Consider the following 24704-nt stretch of genomic DNA (forward strand, 5'->3'; position numbering starts at 1 on the left):
GAAGCCACTGGGAGCAGGAAGCACCTAACTGGCCTGATGATGGAGGAAAGAGTGTAGCAGGAAACCTACCTACCTTTCCTTCTGCTACTGGGTAGAAGGCTGGTGCCGCTGGTCACCTAGTGGGGACAGGGGATGAGCTTCCCTGCCACTGTGGGTGGATCAGGCCTGCAACTGCTGCCAGGTGTGAAGTGCACAACAGGTAGGCCCTGATGACTTCTGCTGACACTGTACCTGCGAGAAGATTGAGTCCACCACCACTGCTGGATATGGGGAGGGAAATAGGGCTTCCCCGTTCCTGGTCTTTGGTCAAAAGAGAGCAGGTTTTTCTTTCTTTCTTTTTGCCTTTTCTTTTTCTTTTATCTATGCTTGTTGGTGATTCCAGGTTGTAGACACCCTCCAGTGCCCAGACAAGGACACGTGGAAGATTAAAAAGAAAAGCCAAGGGAACTCACTGCACTGTCCTTCCTCAAGTCCTGAGCCCTACCCAGCCTGCCCTCTCCCTTCTACCTTTCAGATTCCTTTTCTGATTATCTGGTGCATTCTTTCCAGAGTATTTAGCTGTATTTAGAAGAGATGAACAGGAAAAAGTGAATCAATGTCACCTTCTCTTGGAAGGAGATTTTCTAATGTATAGCATTTTGTACTTTTTGATGCTTGAAACCATATGCATTTCTAGTTGAAAATGGAATTTTTTTAGTTTTAAAAATATAAAGAAAGAAAACCACCCCCACCATACAAGGTATTGGTAACGCCTCTGTTATAGAGCAAGCTGAAAGAATATCTCACCAAATGTCTGACTTGTTGCCACTGGCCACTGGCATCAGACCACCATGAACATTTTTCAATAAGCACAGGATTTTTCAGCAAACAACATGAACACTTCATGAAGTCTCACTGCTTATGATATAAACATGCAACATCTCAACCTGCACAAGTTAAGTGTCACCCAGTGAAAAATGCATGACCGCCACATAAGCAGAAACCATAGTCTTCCTCCCAGATAGTGCTTCTCACCATGAGCCTCCTCCTTTGCTTCCGGGGTATATACCAGCCAACTGCTAGAGACCACCACCCAAATGTCCCTACATTTCCACAGAAGAATGTTCACAAAGAACACAAAACTGCTCCCTTCTGTTGCATCTTTCCATTATTTGTACTACTACTTGCTGGAAAACCCAGGCTCAAAATCACAGCATCATTTTTAACTCCCCCACCGCCGCCCCCCCACCCCCTTCCACACCCAGTTTTCAAGTCCAGTTGATTTCACTTCTGGTATACTTCCCCTATCACGTCCTCAGTAGTTCACCTTTTACTACTACATGTATCCAACTGTCGTCATGGGATTTTTTTGCCTTCAATCCTCTGTCTTCCAGTTTATCTTTTCTACTGAGAACAGGTGAATCCTCTCAAAGCCAAATTTGGGCCACTTTATTTACTGTCATAGGCAGTCAGGACAGTTTTCTGAACATGGGAGTAAGGTTTAAACAACTCAGGGAACAACTAAGCTTGGGTTCCAAACAACTTTCTAGATTTGTTATCCCATTATTTCTTGCCACAGATGTACAGATGGCTTTGGCATATTTGCTCAACCCACATCCTTCTCCAGAGGAGCCCCAGATGAAGTGGGCAGCTCAAAATGGCCAAGACTGGTGAAGAAGGTTTTGGTACCTGGCACACAGGTGACTGGACCAAGCTGAGACAATAAGATATACTTACTCATTCTTTCCCTAAAAGAAAGAAAATATGAAAACTATAGCCAAGCAACCTTGGGTTCCTGAGATATAAAGTAGGGCACAGAACCCAAAACCATGGCAACCAATGTCCTGTACAGACCAGAGACACAAAGGAAGCAAAAAGTAAGAGACGGCAGAGAACAGTTTCCAGAAGGGAAGAGAATGGAACACATGTTCAGGGCAAAGCAGAGGTCCTAAGTGAGACACACAATGGCTGTAGCTGGGCTACACTTCCTGAAATAGGATTCCCTGAGATTGTCAACAAATAGCTTTTTATAAATTTGAGTTCCTATGACTGTGTTTCTGTTCTTTGAAACTAAATAATAATTAAGAGAAGCCCCACAAATACTCATCATTGTTCTTTTACCTAATGTGAGCTGTCTGAGCTTCATACCTTTGCCTGGAAGGCTTTCCCTCCACTTTGTTAGGTTTCCAAGGCCACCTCCTCCCAAAAGTTTTCATGATTCACAATCCTCTCATACAACCCCCACCCCCCGACCCCTGCCACCCCAACTAGATCACAAGTCGTTCGAGGATAAGGACAATATCCAGGGCCTAGGTAGTGGCATATGATAGGTATGGTGAACAATGAATCCTTATATAGCTTTATCTACATAGAGTTTAGCAGTCAGCATTCAAACATTTATTAGGTGAACAGATCAGTGAGGTTTGTCAGTCATCTGACATTTTTTTCCTACCAGCGTGAACTTCTCTTAGTGTGAACTAGGACAAACTTGTTCTGAAATAAACAAAAATCTTCACTCATTACCACCTAGAAGGTATACGGCACTGAACTGGGCACCTGGGGATCAAGCAAAAGATGAGACAATCCTATCCAGGAGGCCCTTACAGTTCTGCTACAGTTAGAAGGAAGCGACAGCATAGGACACCTGAGTCTTATCATCTTGGAGTCATAAGAAATCATGGAGGAAATATGACGCTTTTTTGCCCACCTCTATTTAAAAAAAAAAAACACGCCACACACCTGCCAGTCTTCAAGGGTCCTTTCCACTTACCCTTCCCCCTAGAAAATACCACTTCTAATATTAAGAAAAAAATGAGTAAAACATTTTTGTAAAAATGTACTGAGAGGTATAAATACTAGAGGAAATGGTTCCTAGGAAAAGAGGCTATTTTTATAACAAACAAAACACATATTGTAAATCTCCGTTAACTAGCTTGTGAATCACGGTCCTTTGTGCACAAACTGGACTCAGAGGAAAACAAGCTTTTGTAAGACCACCAACAATAAGACCCGTGGAGAGCTGGGGGTGGGGAAGAGAAGAAAGGGCCAGGAAGAAAGACAAAGCGGCAGCCGCAAGGACCGCAACATTTAGCTGTTTATTAACCACAAGTCTCTCCACTGTCCACTTTCCCTTTCCTCCCCTTCTCCCCACAAATCCTCCTAACACACATATACAGAGAGAAAACTAGAAGCAAGACCGGGTCAAACATGAAGAACAGGAAAAGAATATTAAATAGCCAGCTTTAAAAGGCTCTTTTTCAGCTTGAACAAAAGCAAAACGTTCTCAAAAGCAAAACGGAAAACAGAGCTTGCATCCAGGCTGCGCTACTTAATGAGAGGAGGTTAGTGCTGATAAAGCCATTGTGAATCCACAGTGACAGATTTTCAAGCAAGGAAATCAATCAGTTGTGATTGGATGATTTAGGGCTCGGGAATCATCTGGTTCAAACCAACAGGGAGCTGAGGGGTGGGAGGATGGGGGGAGGGGTGGGCAGGGTGACATGAGGTCAAGTAAGGGGCTCTATGTCTTACGCCTACCCCTCTCTGATGGGATTCGGACCACACCCTCAGTCCACACCATCTGTCACACCAACAGACGTGCAGGTTGACCCAGCTAGAGTCACTTTGTGCACTCTCTCGCATCACTCTCCCCAACCTTCCGATGCAAGGGAATTCAGCTTTCCCTGGGCAGTCATAGACTCCAAGCAGGAATGAGCCGCCTAACGCTCCTGCCGGTAATCTGCCACTTTGGTTCCTTCCTTGCCGTCTGCTTGTTCCCCATGGAGGCAAAATTTAGAAACATACCATCACGTGGGGTCTCTTCACACAGGAACGATGGAGTGCTCTGGGTTGTGGTGACCTCAATTTCCTTCTTCCCTGCCAGAACTGTCTGTCCTGGCCGTTTCTCACCTCCTCGGCAGACTTGGAAGCATGAATCCGCTCTAGTTTCACTAGTATCTTCTTGTCCTTTTTCCTTGCTGCTTACTTCAGGAATCTGCTCCAGCTTACCATGGAGATAGAACCCAGCAGTGCCCAGTTCCCTCTTCCCAGAGCTGCTGCTGCTGCTGTTGTTGAAGTGGGTCAGTTCTTCTCTCCTCTTGGCCACTGGTTCCTCGCAGTTGAAAGGAGGTATCTCTTCAGTAGGCAGAATGGGCAGTTCTCCAGGGTTCAATTTGTGGCTGGCTGTCTGTTCCTCAGCCACCGTCATGGAGCGCCTAATGGCAGGAGCCCCCAGTTTTTTGGGTGTGGGACTCAGCATTGGGCTACTGGTGAGGAGTAGCAGGCCAGAAGAAAGCTCTTCTTGGGCGGGAAGTTCAGGATACTTATCTGCAAGGTTGACAGCTGGGGGGACTGAGAGATGAGAGCACTCAGACAGGGCCCGGCGCATTGCCTTTTTCTGCTGGGGGGCTTGGTCAAGCAAAGCCCCCTCCTCGGTAGAACTCAATTTCTCCAACTCCTTATCATGGTCTTTGATATGAGAGCTGGCATTCACATAGTCCGGGGTGAACTCGACCCTAGTGATTGGTGGAATGGCAGTGGGTGAGTGCGCAACAGTGGGGGCTGGGTGGGCTACAGCCACCGCTAGGGAGGACTCATATTCGAGCTGCCCAGAGCTATCACTCACCACCCCAATCACCCGGCAGCCAGCAGGGATGCCATTCTCCTTTCCTGGAGTTCCTTCCCTTGAGTGCTGAGGGTCTTGAGCCACTGACACGGGATGGAAGTTGGGGTTCCAAACACTGGTTTCCTGCTCCTTAACATACTGGGTGGGCATGTCAGCAGCCCCAGGGAAATCCAGATCTGGCTGGCTCTCTGTCTCCGGCACATTCTTCCCTGCCACCGTCCCCGGAACTATAGTGGCTTTGTTTTTGTCTGGCCCCTCTCTGGGTCCCAGATGTAACTCGGCCGTCTTCTGGTGCACTGAGTTCCCCTCCAAGGGATGGCAGCTGTCTGCAATCACATACCTGCTCGCAAGGTGACCCGAGGTGGCTTGATACTCCTTGTCCTGCGCTTCAATGCCGAGCTCTTTGTCTAGCTTCCCCTCAAAGAAGCAGAGCTTATTCTGCTCCAGGAAGCTGGCATTCTTCACAAGCCCGTCTTTCAGCTGTCCGTCCATGCTGACATTCAGCCCGATCTCATTCAGCTTGCCCTCTGTCCTCTGCCACTCAAACCCAGCTTGGCTCATTTCTTTTGTGGAATCCACCCAGCACTGTGCAGGCTGGCCCTGACAGAGCTGGCCGGGAGTGGCAGTGCGTGAGGCTGGCTGCCTGTGTGAGAGCGACATCGCCTCTTCCACGGCTCTCCCCGCTGCTCCTGGAGCTCTAACACCACCTATGATCACAGAGCTGGCAGTGACATCACACCAGCATTCATGACTAAACCTGTCTTTCGCCCAACACTCCTCTCTCCTCAAGCAGTTGGATGATAAATGTATTTACTAGTGTGAAAGGAACGAAGGAAGAAGGAAGGAATGAATGAAAAAGAAAGAGAAAGCAAGGAACCTGCTCCTTTCTGCACAATCGAATGCCACTGTTAAACTGAAAATGTAATTTCCTGTTAACTGGCACTCTGTTTAGATCTGCAATTTAAAACACGGGATGGTGCTAATCTGGGTACTGAGGATAGTAATGATGCCGGCTTTCACCAGTATAGACACGTGTGTACCCACACACTCGCTTATGTGACACTATGCCCACACTTCCACTATCACCTACTCAAAAAACTGTTTTAAAAATAAGACTGATTTGCCAATCCTAAGCCATAACCCTTAAAGAACAAAGACTCCAAAAATTTGCTCAAAATTTCACTTAAAACAAAGAACCTTAATGTAATATCAAAATTGGAGGCATTCATTTCTCAGAGGAAGAGTAGTTTTGTTGTCATAACAACTTATCAAATTAACTTGAAAACTGACTTGCGTGAGTCCCCAAAGCCCAGTGAGAGCTCCATCTTGTAGCTCTGCATTGTGCAAGAGTCTAATAAGTGGTTCATTTAAAGGTTTCAGTGATCAGCACTTTGGGGACATGTAACCAAGTTGTAAGACACTTGTGTGACAATACATCCTCGCACTTTTACTCCTGCCCCGATCCCTCTTAGTTTCTTGGACAAGATGTGTCTCTCCCTCCTACACCAGCCCTGCCTGCTCTTTCCAGCCTGCTGATGACTTAGTTGCCACGGGAACACACTGCAGCAGTTCATCTTCCTCCGACCTCTAGGACTTAGGGACCTTGGCTATCTGTGGCTTGGGGTTTTAGCCGCCCACCAGAGCCCACTGCCCCCATTTAACTCAGCATAGTCCTTTGCTGCCCTGAGCTTTGAGTTTACAAACAGTACTTTCAGGATTGAGGTATCCACAAGAGAAAATTCTTGAAAAAAAAGTTACACTGAAAGGATAGGAAAAACTCTGCCTTGAACAAAGCTGATTTTTGTTGCCTAGCCTGTAAGTCGCTAATTGAAGTAACATAGGATATTGTGAAAGTCTATCAAGAATACAAGAGAAGGGCTTCCCTGGTGGCGCAGTGGTTGAGAGTCCGCCTGCCGATGCAGGGGACACGGGTTCGTGCCCCGGTCCGGGAAGATCCCACATGCGGCGGAGCGGCTGGGCCCGTGAGCCATGGCCGCTGGGCCTGCGCGTCCAGAGCCTGTGCTCCGCAACAGGAGAGGCCACAACAGCGAGAGGCCCACATACCGCAAAAAAAAAAAAAAAAAAAAAAAAAAAAAGAATACAAGAGATGGATTTCCCTGGTGTCACAGTGGTTAAGAATCCGCCTGCCAATGCAGGGGACACAGGTTCGAGCCCTGGTCCAGGAAGATCCCACATGCCGCGGAGCAACTAAGCCCATGCACCACAATTACTGAGCCCGCGAGCCACAACTACTGAAGCCCACGTGCCTACAGCCCGGCTCCGCAACAAGAGAAGCCACCAGAATTAGAAGCCCGCGCACCTTGCCTCAACTAGAGAAAGTCCGCGTGCAGCAATGAAGACCCAATGCAGCCAAAAAAAAAGTGAAGAGATTACCAAGGCCCAGCCCAAGAAAGCTTCCTTAACTGGAGCCTCTGTACCCATTACTCAACTTCTCTACTTGCTATTCATACCCTGCACATAATATTCTCAATTCCCAACTAGAGCGCAAGAACCAACCCTAATATGTTTCCTGCGTTAGCATCAGTACCTAACACAGAGCTATGTTCATGGTCAGGAGTGGCAATGTTGCAAAGCTGGAAAAAATGTGAACTTAACCTCTGTCCTGAACATTAACTGAACTCATATATACCTCTCCTTCCCCTTGACCTTAAGTAGCTTAGCAGCAATACATGCGAAAGCACAATAAAGGTTCATTAGCAAGAAACTAGGGTCACCTTACTCTTCAGCAAAGCTCTCACCAAGGAAGAGCAAGGAAGGATGTATAATAAAATGAAAAATGAAGGTGGTGCCAGGAGGGTCATGATTCTAATTAGTAATGGGAAAAAATAAGAGATGAGTCTTGGGTATATAAAGGCTTGGTGATAAAACATGGTCAAATTCTGGCTTTCAAAGAATGAGGAAGGTGTGTCTTTATTCCTTAGCAATTGTCTGCTACTATTTTCCATTCTCAAGTGGACTTACATTTACGTTGGTGTCCTGTTACAGTGCTCAGCACTGTGAGCATCCCTTCACTGCTGCTTCTGAGTGGGCAAGCACGTCCTCCTGCTTCACTAAGAAAACATGGAGATCCAGAGGCTTTTACAGAGGGGAGGGGACAGAGTGGCTTATAGTTTGATTACACTATTGCTTTGCAACACGTACCAAGGAAGAGATCACACGGAACAAAAATTAATGTGTTTATTTCTCCCCAATGAGGTGACTGCTACCTGGATGACAAACAATGAGAAAAATCTAGTACAGAATAATTAGTAAAACCTGAGGATGACCCTGTCAGTGCCCTAGTCCAATTCAGAATTACAAACACAATCTCACTCAGGAATGCACATTCACCCACGGGAGAGAGTTGCATCAAGGAACTCAACTCCCCCACCCCGCCCCCATCACTGTGATATTTTATCAAGTTGGCAGATGAGGAACTTACATGAAGTCTTAGAAAGTTGAGTGTGCCCAGGTAAAAAGAAATGTACTTAAGAATCTGAAGACTTAAATTCTAGACTCAGTTGCCACTAGAATTCCTTGCCTCTGGGTTCTGCTTCTACTTATTCAGAACTCACAGAAATGTCACCTCCTCTGTAAAGTCTCCTAGACCCCTAACTCCTAAACTGAATCCTTAATGTTTACACAGAACTATACTTGTTCTACTTCTTAGGATTTGGAAACTACACCATAATCTTCTCTGTATGTGCCTTTCCTGGAAGCTTCTAGAAGGCAGGAATAAGACCTGTCCACCTCTGCTATGCAGGTGCCCAGCACAGTGCTTGATACAGTGCTTAAGTAGGCTCTCAAAAAAGTTCTGCTCAAGGAGGAATGGACGGATTCCTTTCACGGACTTCTATCATTTGACCTGATCTCTCCCATCGTTAAACTCATGTAGACAGGTGCTGATTTCGAATGTCCTTTGGGCTGAAGGTTTTTAAGTTCCATTCCGTCTGAGTCTGAGGAAAGTGCATGGACTTCCATGTGTCTGGTCAGAAGGCGACCTCTCTTTTATCAGACTGTATAACAACTTGTCAAGCTTCCAAGGGCTCTGGCACAGCTTGCAGGTCTCTGATCTCAGCAGATGCACTGGCAGATGTTTCTGGTTTTGCCTTGTGCCTTGAGCTAGTACTCAACCTGTTCAGGGCCTTGGTTTTGATAAGCTCCACAACTGGTTTCTCTGCATTCTTTCAGTTACCAAGGCAACAAAGCTACTTTCCAGATTGACCAAATGTTCCCTGTTACTGTCTCCAGGAAACAATTTCTAATAAATTATCATTACAATGAAAGTCGATACGTCTACTGATCACAATGATGGATGACACTCTACTAATAAAAGCTGAAGACTGTGAAGCTGCAATCTAGTTTCTTACCTGGAAGAAAATGATGTTTGTTTATATATAAATATACATGTATGCAAAAACATTTCAAAACCATATTCTACTAAATCTTAGAAAAATTTCTTAGTACATGTTTAACTCAAGAAAATCGTGATTCTTCCTGATTAACTTTCAAAAGTTGGGAGGCAGACAGAATGAAAAAACTGAAGCTAGTAATCTGACTTATGTGACCCTTGATAAAGGTAATTCATTTACCAGGACCCACAAAATGGAGGCCGCCCCCGTGGCTTGGCCCACAAATCTAAATCGAAGTCAGCCTGCACTTCACTGTCAAGGAAAGCACCTCACTGTCAAAGAAACCTAAAACACACCAAACAGTCCTTCGAATCAGCTTCAGCTAGCTCACCTTGCCCTAGAAAATTGGACCTGTTAGCCTTATAAGGAAACCCCAGACCTCCTAGCCAGTCATGCCCTATTTCCCCCAGTTGCCGCTTATAACGCTCTATAAAACTCGCTCTTGCCCAGAATCCCTCGGTAAGAGCGGTCCACTGTTGTCCGCTGTACTCCCCTAATCCATGGATTGTTCTCCCTTAAGTAAAGGACATCACACTCATTACTAAATTGCATTATTTTTGTCATTTAACAGGCAAAAGCATTAAAATGCTTACAGATGAAAAGTCCCCCAAGAAGTACAACTTGGAAATTCCAGGCCTTTTGAGTACTGAGCCTAGCACAGCCTCCCTGAAAAAGATAAGAGATTCATGCAAGGAAACTAGGTAAAAGCCCAACTCCCTCCACCAATTACCTCCAGTGTAAAGTTTAAGATCCTCTGCTCATGGAGGTACACACGACTCTCAGGACCCTTGAAGAGCTTACCTTCTTTTCTCCCCAATCTTGTCTCAGAATGTTTCTCCCTGCTGCCCACATGATGTATATACCAGTCACACCCAAATGTTTGCTAGTCCTCAAATATTCCATGCACTTGCACTTCACTATGCCTCTGTGCAGTCTATCCCCTAGAATGCCTTACCCTGCTTATCAGCTCTTCAAACTTCCAGACCCATCAAATGTCACCTCCTCCAGTAAGCTTTCTTTTGCTCTCCTAAGAGGACTTACTTTCTGCTCTGTATTCCCATGGCACATAGCTCATCCTTCTATTACAGAACTTCTCTCACTAGAGTAAAATTATCTGTTTATGTGTTTATCTCCCCACTTTGGAATCCTTGAGGAGTAAAAGCTGTGGCTTCTTGATCTACCCTTAGAATGTGGGAATAATGTTACCTGGCGTTTGCTGAATGAATGAATGAACTAAATACTAAAAAATCCAAATCATGTTGAGTGTTCACTATCAGCAGAGCAATAGAAAACGTTTATATGACAATCAGCTTTTTGCCTAAACTTATACAAATTACATCGTTGCTGAACAGTTTAAAAACTAGCAATTTCAATCTGCTCACAGCTGAGATGACCTACTCAATGTCACAGGTAAAAATACGCATGGACGTCCCCTCTACTGTCCACTTCATATTTCAAAGGAGTAAAAATTCCTGCAACACCAAAAGTAAGAAGCAAGTTGCATTTGCTTTCTTAATCTTCCAGTGCTGTCAGCCAGAGGATAAAAGTGAGGGAGCGTGAGGGGAAGAAATTCCTTTTAAAGTAGAACAACCAATAATTGCTGGACTTGTTTCACAGAACATTTAGATGCTCTGGCTCAAATAAGGTGAACAGTAGCACAGAACTGTTTGAGGGTTAAGAGTTTAAGAGAGTGCTGAGCGTATAGTAAGTTTCAATAAACAATAACTGTTTTTAGTTACTGAACATATAGACTCTCCCAATAAATTTCATTAATATACAGCTAGTAAGAAGAAAACAAGCCAGAGAATGAGAGGGTAAGTGGGAAGAAAGCAATTAGGAAACTTCACAAATGGCACTACATTTAAGATGTGGCGCAGTGGGTAAGAATCCGCCTACCAATGCAGGGGACACGGGTTTGAGCCCTGGTCCGGGAAGATCCCACATGCCGCGGAACAACTAAGCCCAAGCACCGTAACTACGGAGCCTGCGCTCTACAGCCCACTCACCTAGAGCCCGAGCTCCACAACAAGAGAAGCCACCGCAATGAGAAGCCCACGCACCGCAACGAAGAGTAGCCCCTGCTCGCCCCAACTAGAAAAAGCCCATGCGTAGCAATGAAGACCCAACGCAGCCAAAAATAAATAAATAAAATTTTTAAAAAAAGATATTACCAAATGGGCACTTCTCCAGTTGTAAGACTGTAGTGAGCTCTGAGATTACAAATGATTTTTTCATCTGCTGAGCATATTTTATTTATGTACAAGGGCCTTGAAACTGTTAGGATTTGAGGTTTATAAATTACTCCAAGTTTCACACCAAAAGAATTTCCCACCATAAACTGATATTCCCAGCTGTTGGAAGACTGTTGATGGGCTCAAGAAAACTGAAGAAAAAGAAATGAAGCCAGATAAAGGGAGAAATGGCTCTCACTATGGCAAAGGGAAGGGCCTATTTATGGAGACCCATGATAACTGTCCCTCTCACAGAACAACATGCCAAGTGCACTGCCACTCACAGCTCTCCTTGGCTTCCTTCCAGGGGAGCGACTACTATGGAGCCATCGCATATACCAGAGTCCAGTAAGGATCGCCCTTTCAACCTTGCTCTTCCCTGCACAAAATACACGGTCCCAAAAGAAGTCCTTTTCGGACAAGTTGAGCTCAGATTTCCTGAAGTATCTCAATGTTCCTTACTTAGAACAATATGCATAATATGTGAAGAAACCTTCTGCTAAAGTTTCCCTAAACTTTAGGCATGAAAAAATAACAGGAGAGGAATCATTAAGCTGAAAGAGACTTTAGCAGTATATTCATTTTCCCTACTTCCAAAGAAGATAAGCGTAGCAAAAGGTAACTCAATTATAATTTTAAAACTGTCATTAGACATCATATACAGTAAAGCTCTAAGCTGGGTGGTAGGGAGAACACAGGAATAAATCAAACACAGTCTCTGCCTAGAGAATAAAATGCTAGACAGACTTAAAAGACCTAGATTCTAATCCTAAATTAGCCTCTGATTAGTTTATGTCCTCATGATGTGTCTCCATTTTCCAACTAGAAAAGTGCTTAGTTATAGAGCTTGGATATTAAAATTTTAAAAATATAATTATTAATCATCGACCTTCATCTTTTTCTTTTTAAGAACCTAAAACTTCTGGAAGGTTCCTCTGAGGCAAGAATGAGGAAAGCATGGGCCTTAGAGTCAGAACGACTTGGGTTTAAATTCTATTTCTGCCACTTCACTATCAGTGTGACTTTAATATGGAGAGCCTCCATTTCCTCACGTGTAAAATGGAGAGAATCCTTCAAAGTACTGTTGTGTGTGTGTGTGTGTGTGTGTGTGTGTGTGTGTGTGTGTGTACACGACTATCCACCTACCTATCTACAGACAACTAGACACTTAGTATTCACTCAATAGGTGGCAGATGCTATTATTTTTATGGACACCACTAATAATATCTTTACTGTCCGAACACTGAAAACCATGGGTAACACCATCCGACCACAGGAGAGTTAACATGAATGATTCGAAGTGAGGAACAAAAATAAAATTTACCAAGGCCAGGTCTATTACCAGGCATGCATGAAACATCAGAGCCCATATGAACCCATAAGGGGTTACCCTGCCTAGTTCCCTATCACAAATCCAGGCACTCCCCATTCCACTCAGTCCCCTGCCTCAGAGCCCAGGCTTGCCTAAAGCTCTGCATCTGCACATTCGCCTGCTTTCTGAACATCTCTGAATAAGCATTATTAGAAACATACAAGATCTTGGGAATTCCCTGGCAGTCCAGTGGTTAGGACTCCACACTTTCACTGCCGAGGGCGGGGGTTCAATCCCTAGTCAGGCAACTAAAACCCCACAAGCCGTGAGGCCAAAGAAAAGAGAAGAAATATACAAGATCTGCACAAAGAAAGCACCAGTGAGGGACTAAGACACGTAAACCTGAACATGTGATGTTACTGAATATGGCATGTATTACATGTTGGACAGAAAAACTCAACATATGCAACAACTCTCCCTAGGGTAATCTATATTTAACGTGATTTCAAGAACAAGACTGACTGGATTTCCCCCCCCACAAACCTATGAGCCAACTGTCAAGTATATATGAAATAATAAACAAGCAAGAATAGTCAGGAAGACTCTGAAAGATAGGGTGACATGTGGGGCTAGACCTATTAGATATTAAAATATATTATTAAGCCACATTGTGTTACTTAGAGCATGACAAAGGTGGCATTTCAGAGGGAGACAGAATATACAAACATAGTGAGACAACCAAGTAATCATATCGCATATTTCATAAACAAAATACACACACACACACACACACACATACACACACACAGAAACAAATAAGCAAATTCTAGACTGATCAAAGATTAAAAATGTGAAAAATTTAAAATATTTTTATGAACTCAGAGCAGGGATGGTTTTTATAAACTGGATAATAAAGGAAGTCATTTAAGAAGTAAAACACAAAATACATTTATACCAAGTAATAATTTTTTACCTATTAGACTGGCACACCTCAACAAAGAAGAAAAACCACACTAGTAGGAGAAAGTACAGGGGAACAGGTACTGGTCTATGCTCAGGGTGGGAGTATAGTTCTGGTGCAGCTCTGTGCCCCTATGAGGAACAATTTGGCAACAACTATCAAAAAGATAAACATATATTCTTCAAATCAGAGGTTCTAACCCAGAGCCCCTTTTTATTATACAGATGTATTTGTATAAGTATGTATGTACGTAAGTATGACATTCTGTATATACAAGATTAGTTTACGCACCTTGTTTCTAATAGAAAAAAAAAGGAAAACATCTGAACATCCATCAATAAAGAAGTGGTAAAATACATTAGGGTATCTCCATACAGTGAAATACTATACAGCTATTTAAAAAGACTGAGGCCCCTTTCTTTGTACTGATTTGTAAAGAGCTCTAAAATAACTAGGTTTACAAATCAAGGTACACATCGGTATGCATGATATGTCTCACTTTTATAAAATCAGGAAATATATATATCATTGATTCTTTATGCATAAATTGTCTGAAAGGACGTGTAAGACATTGTTAACACTGGTTGCTGGAGAGGGAAACGTGGATGGGGGTTAACAGAGGGAGGCAGACTTACATTTTACTGCATATCCCGTTCTACCATGTGAATGTATTAACCTATTCAAAAGTTAATTTTTGAAAATTATAATTTTACCTACCAAAATAAAAAAAGTATAGATTGTTCTCAGGGAAGGGGTGTGATAGAATTTAGAGAAGATATTTTGTCCAACATACATCACTCCCTCCTCAGCCACTCTACAAGGCTACTCCTAACACATGTCGCTGAGGGTGGCCTGGTCAAGGTAGGAGCCCAAAAGTTCTACAGCACCTGGCTTGCCTCCTCAAGAATCACAATAAATCCTCTTCCTACATTTTTCAGTAATACTGAGCTAAAAGAGATGCCTAAGTTTCAGAAAACTTACATGTTATCCTTTAATTACCACTGAAACCAAAGAACTGGTCTAGAACCTGAAACTAATGAACTGGAGAGAGGGCTGGGAATCTTAATGAAAGCTGGAAAGCACTTTACATACAATATCATTTTCTGCCTTGGCAACAGGGTAGCTAATGGAAGATAAAAACGGAAAAGATCAGAATGTTTTATGCAAATAATAGCTTCTAGGATTCTCTACTCACATGACACACGTTCCTTACCGGGTACATATTCATGCATAGCACAAGCTTTACCCAAAACAAGTCCATACCATGCAGAACACCATCTCATGATGAAGCCTCTCCAAAAGCCTAACTGGCTACACCAAGACCAACCAGTGTTTTTTCATTTCTGGAGTTAGTAGCTGCATCATGCAAGCTGGGAAACAGTGATTAAGTAATAGCATCATTTGTAGGCTGTGAACAGCCTCAAAGGCCATGATTAGATGTATACTTTTCAGGGGAAAAAAAACCCTTAACATTTCTAAATCTTAAAGGAATCATCATCTTCTCAGTCTCCTCTCAATTACTTCACTGATTAGAGGCAAAAAGGGCAAAATTATGAGGAATCCTATATGGGCAAGTTTTACAGACTTGCCCATGGATATGGACTATGTTTCATGGACATAGGCTATGTCCAAACTCTAACCCCTGTGAAACTGTGGGCCAATGGCTGTAAGCAACAAACTGCTAAAAGATAGAGCTGCATCACTGAGAGATCATTTCCCACTTCTAGAAACACAAATAAAGTCTGTGCTTACCAATCTGGGTGGAGGCTACCATAAGGGGTTCATTTTCATTCAATCCAAAAGCAATTTGGATATTTAGTCCCACCAGCACAAGTTACATATGTATACTGGAAAAAAAAAATCCCACACACACAGCTGGACATGAAATGTTTTCTTTCCTCTTGTGAATCCTTATACAAAATAATGATATGATTAAAATTTGGCTGTAAACTTTCCACATAGGAGGCACACTTTTTTTTTTTTTAAATTTAAGAATATCATGGATGGTGATAGACTTTCTGCTAAACAATTTATTGTTTGAAATTCAACTTCCCCTGAAAGTCAAGGTTCAGTGCTGGGTAAAAAGGCATGCAACCAAGTCACCAGCCTCCCAAGCTGGACACAAGGCATGCCTTCGCTGCAGAAAACACATAATTAGCAGTTACAGGTCTTCATGCCAACAAACCAATGGTTAACAAGAATGATTAGAGTCTGGATGGAACCAAAGCACAAGCTCTTTGCCTTTCTGATGCTGACCAAAAGCCACAAGCACACACATTTCCCCACGGCAGGTTCATACCACTGGACTTGAGTTGCTTGGATCGCTCTCGTTCCTGGACTGTAGATTTTGGTAAAAGTGGAGTGAGTCCTCGGGACTTGGTGGGTCTCATGTAGCCTTTCATGGGTTCTGCCGCTCTGCTTTTATCTTCCTTCTTCCCTTGTCCCAGTGCCTTCGGTTCAGATTTTTCTGTCATTTTCTCAGGTGCCTCTAAGATCTTGTCTTTGGGTTCTGGGAGTTGAAGAGCCTTGGAAGCAGTCACTACTAACTCATCTACCACCCTTGAAGGAGTCACTTCAACTTTGCCATCTAAGACACCTGACTGGAGTTCTGGTGGTGCCAAGGAAACACATGCCATTTCTCTGCTTTCAGAATCCAGACTGATTTCTTCCAATTTATCCTTTTCACTTTCTGGTGGCAAAAGAGTCGTATCTACCTCCTTATTCAAACTATCTGGGCCCTGGGAATCTCTATTTTCAGCACGTTGGTCCTCACAGAAACTGGGCTTTTGTGCTTTGTCTCCCATTAGGTCAAGAATTGGAACTGGAGCAGAACCTTCCTCAGACTCTTTCTGTTTGTTTACTGGACATGTTGGAAAATTACTGCTATCTGCACATGCTTCTAGGACTCTGACCCCACCTGCCAGGCTTTGTTCTTCTATGAGCACGCCAGAAAGAAGGTGGCCCCCTGCTGGCTCTGTGGTTTTCTCTACTGAGTGCTTTGATGCACCACTGGGCACTGACTCAGATTCTCCTATCACATGCCCTCCGTCTATCCCTGCTTCGTTTTTCATGGGACCAGCAAGCTCACCTTTATTCTGAAGACAGCTAACTCCATGGTTATTAACTGTTTCTGTGGCTGCTGTCAGAGTTAGGGCAACTCCTCCTGTGCTTGTAGAGGGCATAACAGCACAGGGAGCCTTGGGTCTTTCTTCAACTGGGACTCCAACTTTGCTGCAATTATCTACCTCTAATAATTTGGAAATCTGGGCTGGAGCTGTCTCTTGCCTGCTTTCTGCCAAGGTGTCTGGAAATGAATCACTTTCCTTTACTACTTGAAAAGTAGAAGGGGGCAGTTTTTCACAGGCTGCTGATTCCTGAGCCTCTAGGGGGACTGTCTTATTCATCAATCCTGGTGGTGTTCTAGGGCAGGTAAATGTAATATTTCTATTTTCATCCACATAGCCCATTCCTTCAATTCTGTGGTCCCCTATGGTTTCCATGGGAACATGTATTTTTGTTGCATCTATCTTATTCTCCAGAATGTGCTTCTCAGGGAAACTATTTTTAACCTTTTTGCTTTTTCCATCATTACTCCTTTTATTTGGTTTGTCAGCAACTACAGTATGTCTCTTGGCCACATCTGTCTTATTCTCCTCAGACGGTACTGAAGGAACAAATCCTGCCCCCTGGATTTGGTCTTGGCAGCTCACATCTGTCACCTTGGTAGCTGGTTCAGTAACAGCAAAATCCTTGCCTGCACTTGTTTTGTTCCTGCCAAGAGCCCCAAGCTTAGAAAAATTAACCTCAACATTTCTACCCTTTTGGTCAACTCCTTCCACTGTGGGTGTATCTGATATACGTGAGAACAAAGGGTCATGATCTATGGGGAAAGTAAGTTCTAATTCTCTGTTTTGATGGGGAGTACTACCAATATCCCCACGCTTCCCTACAAAAGGTGGGTTGAGGATTTCTTCCTTCCTCTCCATTCTAGCAGGCTGTGTGGAATAACTATTTTTAAACTTTTTGTTTTTGTCTTCACTGCCTCTTTTTGTAGGCTTTTCAGAAATCCAGGGAGCTGCCTCATGATCCATCCAAGGACATTTTTCCTCCTCGCTCTGGTTGCCGACACGCATGCCTATGGCTACAGCTCCTCTTTCTGTTCTAGCACCGGAAGTCTGAATCACGCCTGACCCATTTCCCAAAGGAATCAACGCCTGCAAGGTGCCTGCCACCCTCAGGTCAGTCATCTCCTTAGGGTCCCGCATCACCACTGCCTCAGTGAGCTCAGCCACGGTCCCTGGTTGCTCTGAAGAACCCAGCCCCAGCTCCTCGCTTTTATCCATTCTTTCCATTTTAGGCGCTGGCTCACTTGGCACAAGAACAATTGTGTCCTTGCTGTCCTTCTGGCTGTCCGCAAGCCACAGCAGCTCAGACCTTGCTCTCACCTTCCCAGAACTTGCTCTCATCTTCCCAGAACTTCCCTTTCCCTTCCTGCTTTTGCCATCACCTGCCATTCTCTTAAATGGTTCATTCCCTAGTCCAGGAACCTGAGCTAACACCGTGTCCTGTGGCTGCTCAGAAGCAAAGATGCTGTTCTCCTGTCTTTCCTTGGGAATACTTTCCGTTTTTAGTTCTTTAACCTCTTCAGCTCCCTCAGAAAACTCTTTCTGTTTGTCATTCTGCAGTTTAGTCATTTTACTTTCATCACTCCCTTCTTTTAGACTACTTACTAATGGATTACCTGCTGTCAAAGTGGGTATGGAATTAGGCAGTTCTTTTGCTGCTTTGGGTTTTGAAACTCTACCCTCAGCCCCTTGGTCCAAGACAGGAGAGCAACCCTCTTTGGGTCTGATCTCCAAAGGAATTTCTACTTTGTGTGAAAAAACTTCTGTCAGGGGTCCTTTCAGATTGAGGGAGCCTACTGTCTGGCTTTTATCCACAGGAGTCTCGAGGTAGGGTGCAGGCTGTAATTTGCACTCATCTTGCTGCAGCAATTTCTTGTCTTGGCTCTGTGGTGCTGACTTGTTACCTCTCACCTCTGCCTCTACTCTCAGTTTGGGCTGAGAATTTACTGCAGTTTTCGGGGGTTCTTCCAAAGGACGCAAAGGAATGCTGAGACCCTCGGAGGCAAAGTTCTCAGCTACCAGTTTGGCTGCCCTGGAATCAATTTCACATCCCTTTTTCAAGTTTTCTCTGGATACCAGCCCATGTTCTGTGCCCACAGTGGTAGGCTGGCTGGGGGGAACACCTGACTTTTGTGGGTCAGTGGCAGAGGGATGACCTTTAGGCTCATCTGCATTGTCATCATCCCAAGGTCCCCCAGCCCGGGGCTGAGAGTATCTCTTTTGCTTTGGTTTCTTCTTTTTTTTCTTCATCATCATTGGTGTTCTTTCTATATCCCAGGACTCCCTGCCAAGATCCCTCTGGGGTTCAAGGAAGTCACCATGAATAGTTTTCCTCTGGTTCCCAGGCTCACCACAGGAAGACGAACCAGAAACCCAACCCAACTCAGACAAAGGGCAGGGGCCCAGCCCAGGATCAAGAGTCTTCCGTGGAGAAGAGCCTCCCAGCAGCTCAGGAGGGACCCTGGCAAGCCTGGGCCGGGCGGGCCGGGCGGACCTGCGATCACTGGGTCTGCACGCTTTTTTGGCTTGTGTGGGAAGGGTACCTGCAATACATGAAGTTGGCCAGAATTCCAAACAGAAAACCCTTTGTTATTGTTTCTTTAAGAAAATGTCCATTTAGTGACTCATTTAAGTAGTCTATTTTCACCAACCCACATACTGATTCATTTAGGAAAAGTTTTTTTCCAAAACATTTCTCACTCTTAACTGGGATTAGTAAATATTTAACAAAAATCAAAGATCATCATCTTGGGTAAAGACTTTTTTTTACAAAATGTATTTACAAAATATTCAAAACTTGATAAAAGAAATTCAAACAGCAATCTTCTAATCTGTATAATAAGCACCTACTGCCTATAAATCTCCTCTGATACTTATTTATATTTGTTATTATTTTTAATAGGTACATAATTCCCAGGATAGTAACAAGATGGTAAGCTCCTCTTTTTGGTGACATTGATTAACTGATTGAATGAAATATGTATGATTTTACAATTCTAAGAGTCTGTCACCAATATTATACTAATTACTTATCAGTATTATACCGATTACTTGTTAAACAGACCAGAAGGACAGAATTATACTACTTTTAAAAAAAAAAAGAAAGAGAAAAAGAAAAGATACTGAATTAGTATTTTGTCCAGAGAAAAAGTCACATTATTTCAGAACAAGAGCCTCCTACTTTGAAACACAAATGTGCTAGATTTCAATGTTCTGTCGCTAAAGGTACTTCCCAAAAGACAGAGATATATACATAATGCCAAGTATAGGATAATAAATTAAAACAATTAGGATGAGCACCCTTGGAAAAGTTTCAGGAAGTCACTTAGTCCAACCTCCTGCCTCTAAGTCAATGAATGCAGTATGGATCCAAGATCCTGGAAAGAGACCCGGTGAGAGCAGGTCTAGGACAACTCTTGGCAAGTTTGATGCAATAAATGACCTCACAGAATATTAAAATATTCAAATAGTAACTTTTGTCCTTATCTTTATCCCTCCAATGTCCTCCAAATCCTACCCTTTACTTAATACCTCAGGCCAATTATTGTTTTTCCTGAAAAATTGCTAGGCTTTAGCAACCCACAGCATTTACAACATTTAACATGGCAATTAATCAGCAGCTATTTGGTGCCATCTCTAATACTATTTAATTCAATTATTATATAAATCTTTGGTTTCAGAGTTCACGCCTGGGAACTTCTCTCACCATCCAGGCTAGAAAAGGACCAGGACCCAGGCCTAAGTATCTGTGTGCCTTAGCATGGTGTATACACAATAAGGACTTGAGAAATCTTTAATGATATGTTGAGTCACTAAAACAACATTTTTAAAAATCATACATTTATTTAGCTCCCACTTGGTGCCAGACAGTGTTCAAAGCAGTAGAGATTCCAAGTGTAGCAAATCTTGGTCCCTGCCCTGAAGTTCACGATCTCACCACAATCACAGAAAAGGAGGCAGAGAATCACTAAGTTGATAATCATGTGCATGTGCTTCTGGCTTACCATTAAAAATGTGTAAAGCTCACTGAAATCTGTTTAAGAAAGAGAGCTGACTTTGTAAACGGTCCTGCTGATCACCACCTTATAACCAGGAACAATGTCTTCCACCATCTCCCCATCTTTCCCAGTTTAAGCGTTTTCAAACAGGCCACTTTGTTTTCCTGACATACCTGAGGTCTCTGAAGGAAGTTCAGAAGGTTGACTACTGAACGGTTTCTTTTGCTCTAGTTCCTCTGACACAGAATCCTCATCTGTTGGCAAGTTGTGCTTTTGGCCCATGGCTGTGACTGCTTCTAAAGGTAAAAGTAAAAACCACACAGGTTTCAGAGAAGCACCATTTCAGCTACTTCTCCACCTTCCAGAAATTGGAAATGGACACAGTTTTTGAGGAATGAGGGACGCTCCTATTAGGGCAGGAGAGAAATGGAGTGGCAGTTGGAAGGGGGAGGAAAGCGGGAGCTGGGAGGGTTGGGTTTTTTTTTAAAAAGAAGGGAAAAATAACAAATGTTTTTACAGTGGTGGGAATGATCCAATGTAAAGGGGGAAAAACATGGTGCGAGGCAAGAAAAGAGAATGGCCAGGGCAATGTGTGTAAGTAGACAAGAGAAGACAGGATCTAGTGCAAGACAAAGATGCTGCCCCTCATGACTAGGAGCAGGGACTGTTTGCTGATGGCAACAGCAGGGAAGGCAGAGTCTATGGATAAAGATACAAGTAGTTAGGTAGACGAGTGAGTGGAAGTTTGTGAATGTTCTCTTTTATTGCTTCAATCATCTATAAGAAAAACAGGAAGATGAGCAGAGAACAAGGATGGAGAAGGTGTTGGCGGTTGGAGGAGGGCAAAGGTGAGAAAGAACTGTTCAGGGGAGCAGGAATGTGTTTAGACTTGCGAAGTACAGTGTGACTGTCTTTATTTTACCTGGCATGACGTTTGTCCCTTACCCTTCTGGAGGCTACACCCTTGTACACAAATACTGCAAGTAAGCATAAACCCATACCTGCTGATATCATGAGAGGAGGTACAGCTGACTGTCCTTCATCCTGGAGAGATTCTAACTGGGGATCCTCACTTGTTTCTTCCTGTGTCCGTGCAGTTTCCATGTCCTTAACAGGAACTGGTGCCACCTCTGCTTCTGAGGATGCTGCAACATCCTTGGCTGGAGCCACATTGTTGGCCAGGGTCACCTCCGTTTGTAGGGGTAGAGCCACATTCTTGCCCAGGGCCATCTCTGTTTCTGGAGATGAAACCACGTCCTTGCCCAGGACCACCTCTGTTTCTTGAGGTGGAGCCACGTCCTTGCTGAGGGCCATCTCTACTTCTGGGGGTGGAGTCATGTCCTTGACTGGGGTGACTTCTGTTTCTGGAGGTGCAGCCATGTCCTTGACTAGGGCCACCTCTGTTTCTGGGGGTAGTACCATATCCCCAGTCAGGGCCACCTCTGTTTCTGAGGACAAGGCTACCTCCTTGGCTGAGGATATTTCTGTGGATGACACAACGTCCTCATCCAGTGGCACCTCTATTTCTGAAAGTGATGCTACACCCTTGGGTGGGGCCGCCTCTCGGTCTGTAGGTGGTACCATACCCTCAGCTGGGGCCAAATCCATTTTTACAGGTGGTGTCCTCTCTGCTTCTTTGAATAGCAGTATGTCCTTGGCTGGGGTTACCTCTGTTTCTGTGGGCAGTACCATGTCCTTGGCCAAAGACACATCTGTTTCTGTGGGCAATACATTGTCCTTAACTGGGGTTGCCTCTGTTTCTAGGGGTAGTACCACGTCCTTGACTAAGGCCATATCTGGTTCGATGGATGATTCCATGTCCTTGGCCAGGGCCACATCTGGTTCGGTAGGTGGTTCCGTGTCTTTAGCCAAGGCCACCTCTGTTTCTGTGGCTGGCGCCACATCCTTGGCCAGGACCATCTCTGATTCTCGAGATGGTGCCATGTTAGCAGCCTTCAGTCCCATCACCATTTCCATTGCTTTTGCTGGTGCTCTCTCTTCTGCTGATGCCATTTCTACCTCCTTAGCAGGCTCTAAGGGAAATAAATTGGACATTTAGGATCCATCATTGTCTGCTCATAGCTCTTCATTCAAAATTTACTTTCTTAGGGCACAAGAGTATCTAGCTTTTGTGACCATAACATCCTAAACATAACTAAAAAGCTGTCCACTTAATGCATTTGTGCCTACTCTTCGACAGTCCTAATACTTAGAAGAATAGAATACTGGCAGAACAAAGAGTGGAGGAGGAAAGGCAAAGGAGAGAAAAAAACACAGGTCCAAAAAAATCAACACAGGTACACAATTAGTGTCAGAAAGGGAACCTGTGGGACATCAAGAAAACCCCCCAGAGTTCTAAATCTGCCCTGAATTACAGAGGGATTGTCTTTGCCCACTGGCCCTAAGTGTTGTATTTCAACTACAACTTAATTCCTCCAGCTTTGAAATCAGTAATTTAAATTTAAAAACATCTGTGACAGTTGTGAAAATTTTACCTAACTATACTGCTGCACAAGGCTCAAAAATGTTTGATGCTTTATATTGATTATTGATACTGTAACTATTAAGTGATAAACAGGGATCCTAACAATGTACCTGCTGTAGGCTGCAGAGGCTGTGTAATGGCCTCAGGGGAAATGAAGGATTCTGAATGTGGAGGGTTTGGAGCTTCCACAGGCCACCCCTGAGGAACAACAGCTGCAGGAGCAAATGTGCCACAGGGAAACACACCTAATATTGAAACACAAATACATTTTTCAGACTCAGTCAACACTGGGGAAAAAAGACATTTGATATTTAAAACCAGCTTTATATATTGCCATAAAGACATAGGCCAAAAGGACCAACAAGAAACAAAGCAAGAAAGTTTTAAAGTAAAAACCGCTGACATTCTCCAGGTTTTGGCTAATTGTTAGGCTGCTGCCCTGCTGATTGACACTGACTGGCCACCTTCTACAATGTTTTACAAAGATTCAAAAACACCAAAGAATAGGGAGGGTGGGAGGGAGACGCAAGAGGGAGGAGATATGGGGATATATGTATTTGTATAGCTGATTCACTTTGTTATAAAGCAGAAACTAACACACCATTGTAAAGCAATTATACTCCAATAAAGATATTAAAAAAATAAATAAATAAAAAATAGCAAAGGACGAGCTCTTGCTCCTACATCACAACCAACAGAACGCAACATACAGTAAGGGACAGTGAATCAATTCCTCATCTGTACAGTGAGATTAACATACAACCCTTTCCAACATTAGAAGACACTTTTGTGAAAATGCTTTGTAAATTATTAAGAACTAGACAGATGTAAAAGCATTATTATTATGCTGTCCTCTGCCAGACCTAATATCACATGGGATTTAGTATCGCCTGGTCCTTGCCATCAAGATTATTACAATTTAGCTAGAGAGGCAAGATAGACATATATCAAATAAAGTAAACTGTGTAGTATGGACTAAATGCTATAAGAATTTCAAAAGAACCATGAGACCAGCACAGTCACAGAAGGCTTCAGAGGAGAAGCAAGAGCAGGAAGAGAGGGGAGAGTAGTCAATTTCAAGGATGGAGAGCTCACTGAGCAAAGAAAAGAACGAGGATGCCAACAGGACAAGAATGTTTCTGGGACTATGAGATTAGTCTGATTCAAACAGATCTTGTATACCAGAGAGGGAAAATGGGATTAGAACAAACAGTAGAAGAAAAAATCCAGAAAACCAGAGAATTTAGAGAAAAAAAGTGTGTGTGGGGGAGCTGTCTTAAGGTCTTAATCATAAAAATGAGACATGAATACAGAACAGGGAGTCAGATGATCAGGTATATTCAGAATTAATTTTAAAGGAGAGCAGGAAGTCTGATAGGCGACCACTGAGGTGGTCTAGGTATGAAGTGATAGGGGCTTGCATGGCGTAAAGCAGAGGGAGCAGAAAGGAAGAGAAGAAAGATGCTGTAAAGAAAGAAGTCAATGCAACTAAGTGACTGCCTAGGTAGTGAGCTGAAAAAACAGGAGTCAAAGCCAAAATCAAATCAGGAGACTAGATGGATTGCATCAAAGTCAAC

General features: G+C 43.6%; 1 protein-coding gene across 1 annotated transcript in view; it reads right to left on the reverse strand.

Annotated features, from left to right (window-relative positions):
- Positions 1-24704, reverse strand: part of MAP4 (microtubule associated protein 4) — a 168628-nt gene that overhangs the window by 24218 nt on the left and 119706 nt on the right. The window contains 6 exon segments of the mRNA XM_060022383.2: positions 11348-11398; positions 15819-19188; positions 19190-19208; positions 20818-20938; positions 21644-22675; positions 23238-23372. Coding sequence (XP_059878366.1) covers positions 11348-11398; positions 15819-19188; positions 19190-19208; positions 20818-20938; positions 21644-22675; positions 23238-23372 — 4728 coding nt within the window.

This window comes from Delphinus delphis, chromosome 10 (assembly GCF_949987515.2).
Source record: "Delphinus delphis chromosome 10, mDelDel1.2, whole genome shotgun sequence".
NCBI lineage: Eukaryota > Metazoa > Chordata > Mammalia > Artiodactyla > Delphinidae > Delphinus > Delphinus delphis.